The 18464-nt window shown below is 37.3% G+C and overlaps 1 protein-coding gene across 1 annotated transcript in view; it reads right to left on the bottom strand.

Moving 5' to 3' along the window:
• Window positions 1–18464, bottom strand: part of PDE11A (phosphodiesterase 11A) — a 431148-nt gene that overhangs the window by 49776 nt on the left and 362908 nt on the right. The window contains exon 16 of the mRNA XM_049773400.1: window positions 6669–6746. Within this exon, the coding sequence (XP_049629357.1) occupies window positions 6669–6746 (78 nt within the window). The remainder of the gene's footprint in view (window positions 1–6668; window positions 6747–18464) is intronic.

The raw sequence follows: 18464 nt of genomic DNA, 5'->3' as shown, positions 1-18464 counted from the left end.
CAGAACTATCTTAGAAACAAGTCTGCTGCCCAGATGTGGAGCTGCCTAGTGACGGGGGTGGGAGGTGGATGTGGGGTGGGGGGGTTTGTGTAAACTCCGGGAAAGCCCTCTAGGGAACAGGGCAGAGCTGCCACTAACATTGCATCATTCAGAGCACTGCAAGGCAAACTGCAGTATTCCTCACTCAGGTAGCATAGAGCCCCAAACATGCCTCTACTAAGTACTAGTAGGTGAAGAGACACAAGAGTTTCATCTTCACATTTCTTCTGAGCCTGTAACAAGCACTCACTATGCTTTACATCTGTACACTACCCTGACCAACTGCAGTCTAACTGAGGCTCCATCACAGCCTTCAGAAACAGATGTGATTACTCTTATTTTAGTGACATGATTAAATTTAGGGAGAGGTTAACTTTCCCAGTGTGAGTCATGGATTCAGGTTCTTTGTCAGCAAGCCTCAAGACCTCCCCCTTGTTACATCTAATGCATCTCAATTTGGCTTTGGCTGGTACTGCAGGGGGACCAGATGAGGTAATGCATTGTACTTTGTGTCTCTCCCTAGGACAGGAAATAATCTCTGTGTGAGGTTGCCTACATGCATCATAACTTGGAAAATTATTGAGGTTCCAGCTTGCTTGATAACATGAGGCTTACTTCTCAGATTCATATCACTATTCATCAATCAAAAAGGTGATTAAATATCTTCTGGTGTTCAGACAATGATAATTTGAATAGTCACCATTTAATGAAGAGGTACTTATGTGGGAGACAGAGTCCACAGAGCCATTGTGTGAGGTAGGGTTGCTGTTATTAGGTATATTTTACAAAAAGAATCATGTTTTTTATTTATTTTTATTAGAGGTTAAGCTGCTTATATGTAAGAAGCTTGGAAGAACTGAAGCTAACATGGGATCTGTAGAGTCTGAACAAGTGTCTGCTTTTAGTAAATATTCTGAAGTTGACCAGAGAAGGAAGATAAAAAAGAATTCTGGAAGGGAGAATTTGACTTGATCTGATCTATATGATGGTTCAGCTTAGGGGCTAGACTTTCAAGAAGAGAATAGTTGGAAGAAGAAGAAAAGAAAGAGGAGCAAGGAGATCAGTTGGTAAACATCAATTATTCAGGACCTTACACACAGAATGATAGCAGATAGGGCAAAGGGAGGGTGGGGTTTACATGCTGAAAACTGAAAGAGGCAAATGAGTAGTTGGATCTCCTCTCTTAGATCAAGATTCTGAAAGAACTGAAAGATCTTTTTCAGATCAGAGTGCATGGAAGGAGTGGTACCTCCTGTTTTAGTTTTTTGGAATTCTTATATTATAGTTCAAGTTCAGTGGCTCCAGGCTGTGCAAAACCATAAAAGGAACAAATGCACAGGGATGAGAAGAACAGGGAACCTTTGATCTCAGTGGTTGAGGGATGTGTTCCTAATGTATCTGATCACTTACATTACTTCTCCATGTTTTAAAGTATTTCAGTAATAATCTGCTGGTCATTGATTTCTTGATTTACTTTATAGGTTTTAAAAGAAATTAGCAACTTACAAGGAAGACATATTAAATTTGCTGATAGATTCAGTAAAAGATTTCATGTATGAATTGAATATTTCCCTACACCTGGTACTGTTTCACTGTTTTAAGTTTTAAACACAAGTTAAAAGTCCCAAGTGGTCACATAAAATAACAGGATTGAAAAGTATGTTTCCATTTCTTTCTCATTACCATTGGTTTTTATTCTGCATATAATAATAAAATGGGATAAAATGAAATGTTCTGCATGGTGAAAATGATCCTATACCATGAGCCAAGCGCAAATAGTTCTGCACATTAGGAATTTACTTTTGAAGTGCTTACTGACATCACCTATGCCAGAGGCATTCTGAGGCATTCACACACACTCATGACACATGTGTAGTTAAAGGTTAAATAATAATGTGTTGATTTGAAGCTTTCATATTAGTTTTTTTGATATTTAACAGCAACTTCATTAATAATAAATTATTCATATATATACATTTATAATAGATATCAACAAAAGATTTTTCTCAGGAAGAAACTTCTCATTGTTTAGATGGCAGGGGCATGGTGAGGATGAAAAGCAAAGGACTCTTTACTGGTTTTATTACTGCTTTATAATTGTGTACAGTGCTATGCCCCGGGGATACCCCTCTGTGCTTGATGCAGAAGGTTTTTTTGATTTTTTTGTTTTGTTTTGTTTTGTTTTGTTTTTGACGCAGAAGGTTTGAGCCTAACTATGATGTGAAGGAGAAGAAAGGAAGTAACCTGAGACCCCCCCTAATATCCCCCCCATTTTACATACCAAACTTCTAATAAGATTTTTTCATATATTTGGTGTTTCCAGTCTTAAAAATGAGACTATGATAGAGAAACATCAAGATGGAGATGGAGAATGATCACTAGCATTATCATCAATTAATTTATTATTTTGGGTACCATGGTTTAGACACTGTTATAAATAGTTTTATAAATGAACTATTCCAACCCACACCCTCCACCCAGGTGTCCCTTCCTCTACCATTGCCCCAGGGCTCTTCACCACAACCCCTCTAATGGTAAGTTTCCTGCTAAAGACAAGTTCTCAATTTCTGTTGCCTTTAGGCATTTGTTATTCCCTTATTTTGTTTCTTTATATCTGGAATCTGAGGGAGTTCAGTTTGTGTCTGTCCCTCTCCTGACTGACTTCACTTAACATGCTATATTCCAATTCCAGCCATGTGGCAATAAGTTTTATGATTTCAATTTTTCTTACAGCTGAGTAGTATCACATTGTGGATCTGTAGCACGGTTTCTTTATTCAGTCATCTGATCTTGGACAATTGGGCATTTTAGAGTTGTGCCCAGAAAAGGACTGGGGTGAAGGTGGGAGTTGTGGGCAAAAGGTGAATCTGACACTGTGAATCTGGGACACATGAGACAAAAGGACATGTTTGGGGTACAACTATACTCATGGTCTATGCAGAAATTAAGGAAGCAGAGAACAAAGATCCTGGGAGCTTGTGTTTAGACTGTGACCTGTGACTTTCAATAAGAACAAAAGTCAGGGACTGGAGAGATAGCATGGAGGTGGGCATTTGCCTTGTATGCAGAAGGACAGTGGTTCAAATCCCAGCATCCCATACGATCCCCTGAGACTGTCAGGAGCGATTTCTGAGCACAGAGCCAGGAGTAACCCCTGAGCGCTGCCAGATGTGTCCCCAAAACAAACAAACAAACAAACAAACAAAAAAGAACAAAAATCACACTTTTCAAGACTCCGTTACTTAGCTCAAAGGTGACTAAATCTTTCATCTGAAATTTGTACATTTGGATAATCTGAAGAATAGATCTATAATGTCCAGACACTTGTTTAGGGGAACAAGTCAATTTAGATGGCTATGCAAACTTCTGCTTTCTGTGAAAACAAGCAAACAAATCTACTCCAAAGTGAGTTTCTCCTAAGGGAAAATACACGTATGTAGATGCTTTGGAAATGATCTGGAAAGATCCAGCAAATTGATAACTGATTACAGCTGTGCTGTGCGGCTGTGTGGGAATTGGGAGTGGTGCTCATAGGAGATTTGGGGGTTTATCTGTAATGATTTAATCTGTTGCAGAAAAGTACATTTCTATAATTGCTCATGGAAGCAGAAATTATTTGCAAAGGAAGAAATTGCCTTGCCAGGAATTAAGAGACATGAGTAAAATGTGGTCTTCATTGACAGGAAGAAGCAAAATTATGGTCAACAACCAGAATGATGTTTTGACCAATGAAATAGAAGTATATTTCCAGGCCTAGAAATGTCTGTATGCAAACAGCAGCAGCAACAACAACCTACCCAGCTTTTGAAGCTTCAAGGCAAAGGAAAATGACTGGTAGTGTAAGGCTAAAATTGGAGTTGAGGATGGGCAGGAAAGATAAAATTAGGACACGATGGAGGTGCTAGAGTTGAAGAGATGAGGGTAACACACATGCACAGAGCAGAAAGGACAAAGGAAAGTGCTGAAACTGGAGAGTGGGGAAGAGAATTGAAAGTGACAGGGGTCAGGTCGGTTGCAGGAGAGGCAGGTAATAGTTATACAAGATATAGGTGGGCAAAAAAGGGGGGGACGGAGATATAGCATGGAATGGAAATAAGGCGTTTGCCTTGCATGCAGAAGGACGGTGGTTCAAATCCCAGCATCCCATATGGTCCCCCGAGCCTGCTAGGAGCTATTTCTGAGCGTAGAGCCAGGAGTAACCCCTGAGCGCTGCCGTGTGTGACCCAAAAACCAAACCAAAAAAAAAAAAAGATGTAGGTAGGGACGGTGTTTGGGGTGTTTCACTGGGTGCCTGGTTGCAGAGCTAGCTCAGTAAGTCCAGAATCCTCTGCAGCTTTCTTGGAAACCCATATAAGCTCTAGACAAGAATACAGAAGGAAGCTGGTTGGGGACAGGCAAGCTCTGGGTATGAGAAAAAAAGAGCACAGATGTCCTTGAGTAACTGTGCTCAATACTGATGGGGAAGAAATTGAAGTTTTGTTCATTCTGCACAACCAGGGCAACCATCTGTGAAGCAAGTGCACAATCGCTCACCATCTCTGTACTACTACTCAATTGCTACATTGCTGGCAGGTTTTAAGAGTGTCCATGAAAGTAAGTGTGTGTGTGTGTGTGTGTGTGTGTGTGTGTGTGTGTGTGTGTGTGTGTGGTCCACCACCCTATGGAAGGTGTGTCCATTCTAAACTGGTCCTTCTTTGTGTCCTGAGTCAGTGGGATTGGTAGTCTCAAGGCACCTACTTCTACTGTAAATTGAGACAAGGAGGTTGGAAAATAAATGAATGAATGCATGTAAGTCATTCTCTAACATATATACAAGTTCTGGAAGTGATTTGGGAGGATGTTTATTGGGTCACACCTGGATCATGGTGTACTCCTGGCTCTGCACTCAGGAATTACTCCTAGTGGTGCATGGGGGACTATATGGGATACTGGGAACTGGGAACCAAACCGGGGTTGGCTGCAAGGGCCCTACAGGCTGTACTATCTCTCCAGCCTTTGAGTTGCCTGTTTCAAGAATCTCTTAGCTACAAGCTTGCTCTTTAAAGTCAATGTTCCCCCTTGAACAGGTATCTTACTTTCTCATCTCTGTTTCTTTGCTTGCTTATTTCCACTCTGGAGAAATATATGTTTTCTCTTGATCGCACACACTTCTCCCTTTACATCTTTCTAAATAAGTTGAAACAAAACAAAACAACAATAATAGAAAGAAATCTACCTTGCTTCACTTCAAAAAATAGATAAATAAAAATAAAAGAATCTCTTAGTAATGCTAAGTAGGGACTTACAATGAGGCCTAGTCAGTTGCAATCCAATGGTAAAATGTGCCCCATAAAAAGGATATTTTGAGATACCAGAGTGAAGGATGTTTTGAGAGACCAGAGTGATATAATCTAGCAGGTAAGGGCACTTGCCTTGCAAGCAGTTGACCTGGGTTCTATCTCTGGCATCTCATATCATCCCCTGTACCTGCAGGGTTCCTGAGACCACAGTCTGGAGAAAACCCTGAGCACCACTGGGTTTGAGTCAAAAACAAAAAACAAAAAGAAGATCCTTTGTTGCTGTCCTTTAAAACAATGAGAAGTCTGTAAAAAGTCTACCATAGTCACCTTACTTTACTAAAAGAATTATTCCTACTACATTCTATCTATGCCACCTTTTGACCTTAAAGAAAATACAAAAAATAAACTCATCACTCTCCTTTGGTTCTCTCTTACTGTTTTCTCAGGTTCAAATACCTCTTCTCCCTCTAATTTGTACCTCCCTACTCCTTGGCACTGAGGAAAATAAAGAAGTCACTGAAATTGAAACAATTACAACATCATTGTTGAATTTTGAAGCAAATTTTATAGAAAAGGCAAAATGTAGCACACTAGAAGACTTAAGATCTGTTTTCTAAGTATTCAAAGTAATCTGTGAACATTTTGAATGTAAGTTAAAATAGGTTACTTGCAAAAGTGATTTTTCTGCTCTTAGTACTATTAGGGTTAAATATTAATAATGATAAATATCAGGGCTAAATATTTAAAGAATGACTGTAATCATACAACTATAATCATGTTTGTAATCATGGTGTTTAAATAGAGATAATTATAAAAAAAGAAAGAAAGAATGAATGAAAGAAAGAAAGAAGAAAGAAAGAAGAAAGAAAGAAAGAAGAAAGAAAGAAAGAAAGAAAGAAAGAAAGAAAGAAAGAAAGAAAGAAAGAAAGAAGAAAGAAAGAAAGAAAGGAAGGAAGGATGGAAGGAAGGAAGGAAGGAAGGAAGGAAGAAAAAGAAAGAAAGAAAGAAGAAAGAAAGAAAGAAAGAAAGAGAAAGAAAAAGAAAGAAAGAAAGAAAGAAGAAAGAAAGAAAGAAAGAAAGAAAGAAAAAGAAAGAAAGAAAGAAAGAGAAAGAAAGAAAGAAAGAGAAAGAAAGAAAGAAAGAAAGAGAAAGAAAGAAAGAAAGAAAGAAAGAATAAAGAAAGAAGAAAGAAAGAAAGAAAGAAAGAAAAAGAAAGAAAGAAAGAAAGAAAAAGAAAGAAAGAAAGAAAGAAAGAAAGAAAGAAAGAAAGAAAGAAAGAAAGAAAGAAAGAAAGAAAGAAAGAAAGAAAAAGAAAGAAAGAAAGAAACACTAACAAGGGCTTTATCTTACCGAAAAATGTCACGATGGTTTTTGATGTTCCAATCATATTCTCCTTTACTGACAAGTTCAAAGAATTCAGTTCTTCTCCTGTACAAAATCAAATGAAGAAGGGGGAAAGCTTACAATGAAATTTCTCAGTCTGCGGGGTGACATAAACACATTTATGGGAAAATATAAGACCACCTGAGCCAAGTAACTTAATATTTGAAATCATGAAGCTAAAGCACTATCAAAATAAATCACCTTTTAAAAAATGGTTGAGATTTAAAAAATACAAAAGTTGCAATCATCTCTGATTGCATTTATAACTGCAGAGATTTTCCAATCATAAAACAAATAAAAAATAACAATATCCTCCTGCATTTCTGGTTTTTTGTTGAGAAGTTCTTATGACACTGATTGAAAACCAGAGAAGAAAGGCAAGGACAAATAAAAAATAGGAGCAATCCTGGAATGTCCATTGTCATTCAACATAAAACAGAGCCTTAGGGTTTATCCAAGATAAACTCTCTAGTAGTAAATTTAGGACACATAATTTCTTTTTCTGGGTTGGAAAATAACTATCACCATTTTAGTGCTTAAATAGACTTTGGAGCCTGAAATAACTGTTTAAACAATGGCTCAGTCACAAATTTGCTTTGTATCTAGGAAATAACATGATCTTAACATTTCTATTCTTTATTTAGGGATTATGTTTGCTAACTCATATAGTTATTATGAGGATTAAACAAGATGACAAGTACAGAGCATTTAACAGTGCTTGAAATTACAGATGCTCAATGCACACATATACAGAAAAATACACATTAAGAGCTATATAGACACAAAAAAAGACAAGAAAAGAATTTTCTATTAATATGTTTATTTAAGTACCATGATTACCAACACGTTTGAATTTGGGCTTCAATCATCATCACCTTTCATCAGTATAACCTCTCACCACCAATACTCTCTTCTTACCCTTCTATCCCACAGCAGAAAGAGAAAATCTAATATGAAAATAAGGATGATATGTATTATTTCAAACTTTTATTTAAACTAGTTAATAACTTTATTTTTGATATTGAGAAAAAATAAAGAAGATCAGCATTCTAAATTTAAAAAAATTATTTCTTAAGCTTTCACCACTTTTGATACTTTCTGATAAAGTATTTAAAGGATCCTGACACATCACTTCCATATGCATCTCAGGCTGTGGCAATTTTAGGAGGTACTCTGTGCAAAAAATTTCCTAACCTCATAGGTCTGAGAAATGTTGCCTCTGATATAATTATCTTTGAGAGCCACCACCCTCATAGTGTTTCAATGTCTCTTTTGTCTACTGAAATAGACCAGCCTATTTAATCTTATTTAATCTCAGAATAGATGGATGTTTTAAGAAATCCCACTTGGAAAAATACTTGGTACTATCCATCATTTATGGTCAGTCTGAGCTGGATCTTAGAAACTAAATGCTGACCCATTGTAGTTGAGGGCACAAAAGATAGGATACCACTGGCAAGATGCTCTCCTGTTTCTGGCCTGGGATACCCACCCTAAAGTTACCAAGTTCATGTGCACTTGTCATCAGATGAGTCTCTTTATTAAATTTAATTGGAAGGGAAAGATCAAGAAGACAAATATATGACTTATGCCCTTATTCCAGACAGAGAGATAAATACTGTTCCTATTCCTTCAAGTGGGTCCTTCTCAAGGATATGTTGCAGTATTGTATTTTTGCCACAGCAAACTTAGATAATAAGCAGATAGTATTACACAATCACACAAAGGACTTGTTAACTCCCCTTTCTTTTAGATATTCAGATTTGGGTATATCATTTCTTCATATAACGTTATCATCTTCTTCATTTGCCCACTCTCTTCTACATGACCAAAGGCTTCTCACCCACCACCACTGAGTGTGAGCAGAAATAGAAAGGAGGTGGTAGAGTGAAAAAAGCCCAAGTTTGGTACTCACACTAACCTGAGTTTAATTCTGGCTATTACTATGAGTAGTTCTAGGTGAGTGATTCCATATTTTTGAGCCTCAGTTTTCAGAGTTGAGGTGATATGTGTTGTTTGGCACTGTACAATCAGACAACTTTCATAGTGGCTTAATAATATAACAATGACTGATATCAGTAGTGTAACAACAGTAGGTCACAACTGAACTACATGGAGACCGAAGAAATGATTTAGCTCTTAAATGTTAAAACAAATATGCATTTCAAGTTGTACATTTTCTGATAAACTTGAGCTATTAGAAGAGATAAAAGTAAGTAATTTTTAAAATTTATTTATTGATGTCATTGTGAATTACAAGTCTTTTACAGTTGTATTTCAGGTGGTTAGGGACCGTGAATTAGGGCCATTTCTGGCATTAGTGTTGACCTCCCTTCACCATAGTTCCTTGCATGCATCCGAAACCTCCACTCTTAGCCCCCTGGACTACTAGTGTAATAGGTCCATTTTGTGTTTAGCTTGTTATAATTTGGGTCTCTTGATTCTGTTGTCATTGAATTTGGCTTGCACATTTAGATCTGACCTCTTTTTTTTTTTCACTTAATGTTCCTGGGCCCCATCCAAAAAGTAAATAATTATTTTTAAGCTTTATTTTATTTTATTTCTTATTAATATCTTTATTTAAACACCTTGATTACAAATATGATTGTAGTTGGGTTTCAGTCATGTAAAGAACACCCCCCTTCACTGGTGCAACATTCCCACCACCAATGTCCCATATCTCCCTCCTCCCCATCCCACCCCACCTGTACTCTAGATAGGCTTTCCACTTCCCTCATTCATTTACATTGTTATGATAGTTCTCAGTGTAGTTATTTCTCTAACTGCACTCACCGCTCTTTGTGGTGAGCTTTATGTCATAAGCTGGACCTTCCAGCCCTCCTCTCTATGTCTCTGAGGATTATTGCAAAAATGACTTTTATTTTTCTTATAACCCATAGATGAGTGAGACTATTTTGCATCTATCTCTCTCCCTCTGACTTAAAAGTAAATAATTTTTAAGGATTGCTAAAAGAACTTTGGAGGGATGGTATGCAAAGTCTATATTTTAGTTATAATGCAGCATTTAATATATTTAAAATGTAAAATATATACATTTGTTTTTTAGTCATATACACTGTATTTAGGGATTACTCCTGGTTATATGCTCAGAGTCATTCCTGGTAGACCAGATATTCTGGGATTGAACCTAGGTTGATCACATGCAAGTCAAATTCCTCTCCACTGTCTCTTTGGTTGAAAGAGTGTAAATAATTATACCATGAATTTAGAGGGTATTTGTATCCCTCATCCAGTCTAGAAGGAAGGATTTTTCTCTAATTGAGACACACATGTATTTCACCACTGCTACTCCTACTTCATTTCTTCCCACTACAAGATAGCAAGTGTTAAAATTTTATACAGTTGATCTTTAGATCTATTCTTATAATTTTACTAGAAAGTTATATAGAATAGTCATATATTTAATGTTATCAATGATATTCTAGTGTATGCATTCTCTGGCAACTCAATATTGATGAGATAATCCGTTATTCTTTCATTATTCCTTTTCACTGTTCTGTGGTAGTCCATGGATCAGTATAGTCATCCATCACTTAACAACATTTTAGCCAATGGCAAACTGAACAGATGAGAATGATCCCAACAACCTCAACCGCTTAGCTCAGGTGTGGTGTAGATGATACCATCTGGTGGGTATAATTACACTCGATGATGGGTGTACATAGTGAAATTGTTTAATGGCACATTTCTCAGATGATGTCCACATCATTAAGCAGTGTGTGACTATATATCAGTGATTATTTATCCATTGCCTGATGATGAAAATTTCCATTCTTTTATTTCCCCTATTATATTCAATGCTGCTATTAACATCTTTGCATCTGTCTTCTTGGAACTTTGTACATGACTTTTCTCTCCAGCTCCCCTTTTTTCTGTTTCTAGTTGTCAATCTCTATCTGTACTTCTATATAGATATAAACTTGGTAGCCAGGGAATAATTGCTATTGAACTTCCATTGTAATTATAGAATATCAGAGGCATGAAGAAAGGGCATATTCCATTCTCCTCTGAACCAGGAAAGCCATCCACGAAACATCCAGGCTGGTCTATAACATCACGTGGAAGCAATCCTCTACCACGGAAGACCTACACTGCTCAGACTTCGACCTGCTCAAAAGAGACTTCCCTTAACACTGAGAAGACTTAACAACAACAACGACCTGCTTACAGGACAGGGCTCCCTGCATTGCCCTTTGATTGTGAGGTGAAAGGAGAGGATGCTCCACGTCCTGACTTCAATGTAAGATACGCAGATTCCAGGATCTTTAATACAGAAACATGATACCAACAACAGAGACTGTGTGAAAAATAAAAGTGTGTTGGCACTACAGACAATGTATTGGATTGGACGATCTAGCTTGCCTGGAGCCTAGACTTGGTCTTGTGCCAGGAAACTTCAGGGGTCTGGTCTCTTTGTACTTAGGCCAAGGTTATTTCTTTCCATGTCCCTCATATTTTGGTGGGCCTATGCAAACAACAATTGCCACTCTAACACCATTCTTACTGTGCTCCTTTGACTCTAATCCTTAAAAAGAACTCACTTAAAATTTGAGGTTAATTTAAGCTAATATGCATGTATATGGAAATGTAAGAAAATACTATGCCTGTAATGTTTAAGGAGTTACGTAAGTTTTATGGCTTTAGATTGCCTTGTGTACTGTTAAGAAATATTATAATGTGTTACAATCTGGGGACTTGAGGGACAAAGTAATTGTACATGGATTCTGTCTTATTTATCTTAATGTTCTTTGGCTGAAATTTCAAAGTTAAGATATCAGCAAGGGGCCTTCTGAGAATTATGTTATGGGTGATTGTCCTTCCACTGTAACTTTACCTTGTCCTCTTTCTTTGCACCCTTGTTCTCATAATTAAAAATAAAAATTAAAAAAAAAAAAAGAATATCAGAGGCATATGAAAACTTGAAAAATCTGCCATGCTTTTCTCATTTTACAGACAAGGAAACTCTAGGTAAAGTAGATGGGATTAATCAGAATTTCAAGAACATTATGGGCAGAGCTAAGTAAGTTTTAGGTTCTCAGTCTTTTCATTATGGCCTTTGAGGTAATCTCTGTAAACTGTAGGTAGCAAGAACCTTGGCCACCAGATAGTCTAATGCCTTGTGATAGTATGGACAGCAGTGGTCACAGCCATACAGAGGTTAATGGTCTCATTACTGACGTACCAAGGTACCAAAAAAGAGCTGGGGACTGAATCAAGAATCTTATCAATGTTTTGTTGTCATCAATCAGAGACAGCTCTGAAGTAGAACTGCAAGTGGTCAAGACTAGATTGGTGGTTCACAGTTTCAGGTGTATTTCAGATCTCCTGCTTAGTAATAATGTTTGCCAAGCAACCTTGAAAAATTCACTATGCTTTTGAGAAATGAATTTGCCCACACAAATAAAATTTAGAAAATGTGTACTTGAATATAGATTAGGTAGTCAACACCATAAACATTTATGAAACTGTTAAAAATAGGCACACATCACTTAATTTGGGACTCTGCTAAGATGCACAGGTGGAAAGCCACAAAATTCTATAAGGCTTGTTGGATCCAGACTCCTGTGACATGAGAAAGTGTCATTAACTTCTCAAGCAGAACATTAGGAGCCTTGGTTTTCAAGGACAATGGCAAATACTGCAGCGAGTGAAAAGTAACTTACTGGAAAATCTCATTTACAATCAGATATGTTTTTATTAGGCTTTTATCTTTCTCTCCTGACATGTTTTACTCAGAAAAAATAGCAGTCTTTAAAAAGCATCATTTGAACAGAACTGCACAATTTATCCCCAAAAATAATTCTAGAGACTGGCTACCAGTCACACATCACCACAATAAAAATATTTCTAGTTTGGATTTTATCTCCAAGGTACCTTTTATTTGTGAAGTAAAAAAACAAACCACCATTCCTAAGTATATTTTAATCAGAGATTAATTTCAGTAAATTTATATGTTTATACCTGTACATAGGTACTCCTATTTTTATTTATTTAACTGTTCTGAATTTACTAAAAGCCCATTAATGTTAGAAAGGTTTTACAGCTGAGATGAAAAATCATTATTGTGATTCTCCTACAGTTTAAACTCCAGTCTGATTAATTTAGAAAGCCCATAGGGAGAACATGGAACACCCAAAATGGGTTTATAAAATATGAATCACTGGCTAGTTCTTGGTTTAAATAGTGAACTGAGCCAGTGAAGCATGGAGACAGAAGTACAGATCACCTTAGGAGCCTGTGACTCCAGATACAAAGGGAGGCTTAACACTTTACAGACTGACTTGAGAATTCAATGTCAAATGTCAATACTATTGTGTAAGTCAGTGAGTTGAATATGGGTCTTCACAGTGAGCTAAAAAGATCCCTGCATTCATGGAACTCCCTTGTTCTAGAGGGAAGACAAGGAGACATGGCATCCCCATAAAGACAAAAGAGAGATTATATGATCGCAAAGTGCTGGGGATGAATGCTAAAGTGCAGTGCTACCTGACAACAACACCCTCCACACACGTATTCAAACTGAAGAGACGCTAAACTTATGATGCGCTGCTTATCTCATATGCAAACAGGAAGCCTCTAACTGCAGTTTTAGCCTCACGAGACAATAGATCAACTCTAATCTTAAGAGTTAGAGGTTCCAGACAATGACACTCCCAAATTATTGCTGCTCAAATGTTCTGAAGACTGATCTCAATTTCCCCATCAATACTCTTAAAATGAGAGTTAGGTAACTGCAGAGAGGATAGCAGAATTACTGAAATGATTTTGGAGCCAAACTACTTGTCTTGAATCTTAGCTTCCTCATTGAAGATTGTAAGCAATTCTCTCTAAAACTTGTTTCTTCCTGCACTTTGTGAGATCAATAGCAGAACCAATTCTAGGACTGGTCTAAATAGTAAATGAGGTAACATAGAACCAGAGTTGTGGTTTTGTGGGGTTAAAACACATGTCTTACATGTGGGATGCCCTGGGTTCTGTCTTTGGCACCTAATGGCCCCTCAATAGCACCATCATCAAAGAAATAAACAACAGGAATAATGTATATATAAAGTTCCTCAGTAAGCATTTAGCAAACATTAGTAGTTTTTTTATATGGCCTGTTCTAACACTGTTGAATTATCAGAGGCATCTTGCCTTATCAGAGGCATCCTGCTGGTGCTTAGAGAACACATGATGCAGGGAATTGGACCCAGGACCTCCATATGCCAGGCTTGTGTTCTAGCTGTTTCAGTCAACTCCACAGACCCTGAACACTTGTGATTTGGGATATCTCTCTCACTCAAGAAGGTGGACAGAGACATACATACATACATACATACATACATACATACATACATACATACAGACAGACAGACAGACAGACAGACAGACAGACAGAGAAACAGAGAGACAGAGACAGAGAGAAGTCTCATGGTGCAAACTCAATACGTTTTTCTGTTTGAAATTTTCTTCTTCCTTTCTCCTTCCCTCTTTCCTTCCCTCCCTTCCACTTTCTTTTTCTTTCTTTCTTTCTTCTTTCTTTCTTTCTTTCTTTCTTTCTTTCTTTCTTTCTTTCTTTTTCTTTCTTCTTTCTTTCTTTCTTTCTTTCTTTCTTTCTTTCTTTCTTTCTTTCTTTCTTTCTTTTCTCTTTCTTTCTTTCTTCTTATTCTTTCTTTCTGTCTTTCTTTCTTATCTTCTTTCTTTCTCTCTCTCTCTTTCTCTCTTTCTCTCTTGCTCTCTTTCTTTCTTTCTTTCTTTCTTTCTTTCTTTGCTTTCTTTCTTTTTCTTTCTTCTTGCTTTCTTCTTGCCTTCTTTCTTTCTCTCTCTCTCTCTTTCTCTCTTCTTTCTTTCTTTTCTTTACTTTCTTTCTTTTCTTGATTCTTTTTCTTTCTTTCTTTCGTTAGTTCTTTCTTTCTGTCTTTCTTCTTTCTTTTCTTTCTTTCTTTCTTTCTTTTCTTTCTTTCTTTCTTTCTTTCTTTCTTTCTTCTTTCTTTCTTTCTTTCTTTCCTTTCCTTTTCTCTTCTTTCTTTCATCTTCCTTTTTTTTCTTATACCCAGCAGTAGTCAGGGCTTACTTCTGTCTCTGCGCTCAGGGGTCACTCCTGACTAAGCTCAGGGGACCTAAAATGGGTACGAGAAATGGAACTTGGGTTCTTATACAAAGCAAGCATCCTACCTGCTATACTATCTCTAGCCTCTGATTCTTTCTTTATGTTATTTTAAGTGATCAATTAAATAATTTAAATTATTTAAACAATTGAAATTTTAATTTGGGGGGGCACACCTGACTGTACTCAGTACTTACTTCTGGCTCTGTGCTCAGGGGTCACCTTTGGTTGGTTTTGAGGACCATATAGAATGTTAGGAAACCCAGATTGGTGTGTGAAAGGCCAGTGCCCTATGGGTTAGGTTATCACCAGGATCTGAGGGAGATGCTGTGTGGGTGATGTGCTGTCCCCAAAGAAAAAAAGAGATGAAGTGACTCTCTCAAAGACACATTTTTGGTTGTGGATAGGGTAAATCTAATTCTTGCTTGAGATGCTAGAATGACTATTTAATTATCAGTCTTATTCACTGCAGGAGCTCAAGAATTGGCACAGAAATCAATTTCAGAAACTCGCTCAGCAGAAACTAGAGACCATTTTCAATGAGTTGGAAAATCAGATTGAAGAATTATCCCCAAATTTAGGATGAAAATTTTAAAAGTACATCAGGTTTCATTTTCCTTTTGCTTTCAAACTTGTAAATGTTGTGATCAACTGTCATTTGGAGCATAAAATCCTGAATTATGTTTAAGTTAATGTGACATGTTTTTGTGGTGGGTTTTAAACCCTTAGAAACTTTCTTTAATGTTTGTGTGCCTGGCAGAAAATCCTGCTTCTAGGAGTGAATCCAAATCCTTTTCCCAAAGGCCTGGCCCTACTCCCTGGCTTTTCCAGAGTGACTCTCCCCAGGAAAGTCAGGAGGAAAACAATGCTAGACTTCAACTATCAAAGGACTTTGAAGTTGAGTCAGGAAGGCAGACGCTCATCCAAACATGTATATAAAAAGGCAGAGGGTAAGGGATTGCCTTTCTTTCAGTCGTCTACTTTTTCTAGAACTATAGCTGCTTTAATCAGCCTTAGAGATTCTGCCTTGATTGCTCTGCATTCCTGCTTAATATCTGCCATGTTGTGCTGACTTTAGATATGGAATGGGGGAACCTCTATAAATAAGGGGTGAGGCCTTGGAAGTGGGTGGGATGAATACCCAAGGAAGAATTCTCGTTGAGGAAGTCTGGAGACTGGTGGATATATCCAACAGAATGAATCTCTTAAACAGTTCCTGCAGGATCCAGCTTGGTTGACCACAGTGGAGACCGATAATAGAAAGTGTCCTTACTGTTGCTTTCCTAAACCCAGACTCACTGTCCTATTCATAAGTTCTATTCCTGATGCCACTTCAAAAATTAAACTGCCTGCAGGCAAGCCCTGACCTCAGACTGTTCTGGGAGAGTACAGGGAACTCAATCTGATTTCCATTTTCAGATAATTTTATATTCACCCTCGAAGGTCAATATTCCATATAATGCATTTAACAACTATCCTTGATTCTCTCCTTTGAGATGGAATACAGTGACTATGAGAAAAACCCTCATGGAGAGAAGATAATCCAGGTTTACTATTTATTTAGGTATGCCAAGTCACAGCACATTGGGTAACTTTGCAGCTCATCTACAAAAGAAAGGAGATGAATTGGGTTGAATTGAATCCTTTTTAACCTGCTTTCCAGATACACAATTGTATATTTTATGCAATTGTATGTTTTATAATTGTATCTGGGTGACAGATGTGTCAGCTGCTTTCCCCCTCATTAACCCTAGGGATAGTTTTAGCTAAAATATGGCACCACTTTAATGTGACTTTAGACAAGCGAGTGAATCAGCCTCCTGATAGGTCTAGATTAGAGAATGAGTAGCTATTCAGGATCCTCAAAATACAATAACGCTGACAAAAAGAGAACAAGTCAGTTTCCTTGGGAGTCAGCAAACATTAGCAGAGGCTGCAGCGTTAAGATAAGAACAGAGTAATGAGAAAACGAGTTGCAACTAACTTCCTGGATTGTATTCTAGCGGTCACTCTGTGATTCTTCACATCCCTAATAGGCTTGATAAATGAACTCCCAACTGTGGAGATTTGTTTTCCCCCCTTTAGAAAATTTGTCCTTGAAAAAAGACAAAAAAAAAAAAAAAAAAAAAAAGACTGCTTCTCTAAAAAATAACATAAGCCCCTGCAAGGGTCAGAGACTTAATAAAAATATTCAAGGCTCACCCAGATCCAACCTCAAGGTGTATCATTCAGAAGGTAGAATATCATGAGCATTAGTCCAAACACAAGGGCAAAAATACATGTCGAGTGAACTGGTCATAAGGCAAATGAGGTTGTAGAAATCTGGCATTTATAAGCTACAAAACAACGCTTATAAGATATGTAAGACACATCATAATAGATAAAATTGGTTTTGTTACTTGTTCTTATGTTACTTGTATTTACATTAGAAGCAAAGAGGCTTAGAAAGATTGACATTTGATGATACATTTAGGTAATAGCAAATTGGAAAATTAATTAAAATTTACACATAGCTAATAGACCAAAAACTTCCAAATGCACAGTATGACAATAATACTGGGTTTTCATGTTGCTGTCCTTGGTATTTTTTCAATACTTTTAATTTTATTTCTCATTTAGTCCACAAATTTTTTATTTCTAAGAGATTTTTATTCTCCTGTGGTGACTCCTGTGGTCCTATCAGATATGTTGTTCTTGTTTCAGAGGCACGTTATACTTAGCTTCCTAAGGAATGTTAGAATAGTTTGGTGGGAAGTGTTGGTTTTCTTCCTCTCTCTGTGTTCTCTGAGTTCCCTATGTTTCTGATGTTTTAGCCTCGGGTGTTTCACATGGAAAAATTTCTAGAAAATGTCCTGTGATTCTTGACCTCTATGTATATATAATGATAAGGCATTAAGAGGCCAAAGGAAACTGTTGTATGTCTTATACACACTGCATGAAACATATTTATACTAAAAAATATTTATTGTTTGAGGTTTCAAGATCTCACTGGATTTAGATTTCTATTTACTAAACATGACAGTCCAGGGTGTGTGGCTTATAGACTCCTAGCTTCTGGTGTCTTAGCTATGAGCTGTGCCTTTCATCCCAGATATCTGTTCCATTTCACCTCATACCATCATGCATTCTTCTCAGCTTTTCATTGTCCCCTTCACCACCACTCTCATCCCTTTAGGAAACACTTCACCCAGAAAACTGCCTGGCTTAGGAAAGGGTATGGATAGGGTTAGGACTCAGGAATAGAGTTAAACCCAGTGTCTAACTCAATTTTACTCTGGAGCCATCTGGGTCACACCTGGCAGTAATAGGGGCCACTATGGTCACAAGCAGTGGTGCTTGGTAGGCCAAAAGATACTGGAGATGAAACCTAGGGTCTTTTTCATGACTGATGTGCTCTCCATTTTGAGTTAACTCCTGGGTGCTGAGCACTGCCTCTTATTCTCATTTTTTTATCCATTTAGAGTTTTTCTCTTGCAAGAATTAATTTATGACCTTTTAGGGGTAGTGTAAAGAAAATTAGTTGACTACATTAGTGAAGGACTTTGTGGTATCTCAGTGTCTTGTAAACTGACATGTTAGTAATCTTTTTTTTAATCAAAAGTTTGAGTGGTACATCCAGTTTTCAAGACACCCTTTATCAGTAAGCTCAAAGCAAG

The sequence above is a fragment of the Suncus etruscus genome, chromosome 5 (genome assembly GCF_024139225.1).
Source record: "Suncus etruscus isolate mSunEtr1 chromosome 5, mSunEtr1.pri.cur, whole genome shotgun sequence".
Taxonomy (NCBI): Eukaryota; Metazoa; Chordata; class Mammalia; order Eulipotyphla; family Soricidae; genus Suncus; species Suncus etruscus.
This window is presented reverse-complemented; position numbering and strand designations above follow the sequence as displayed.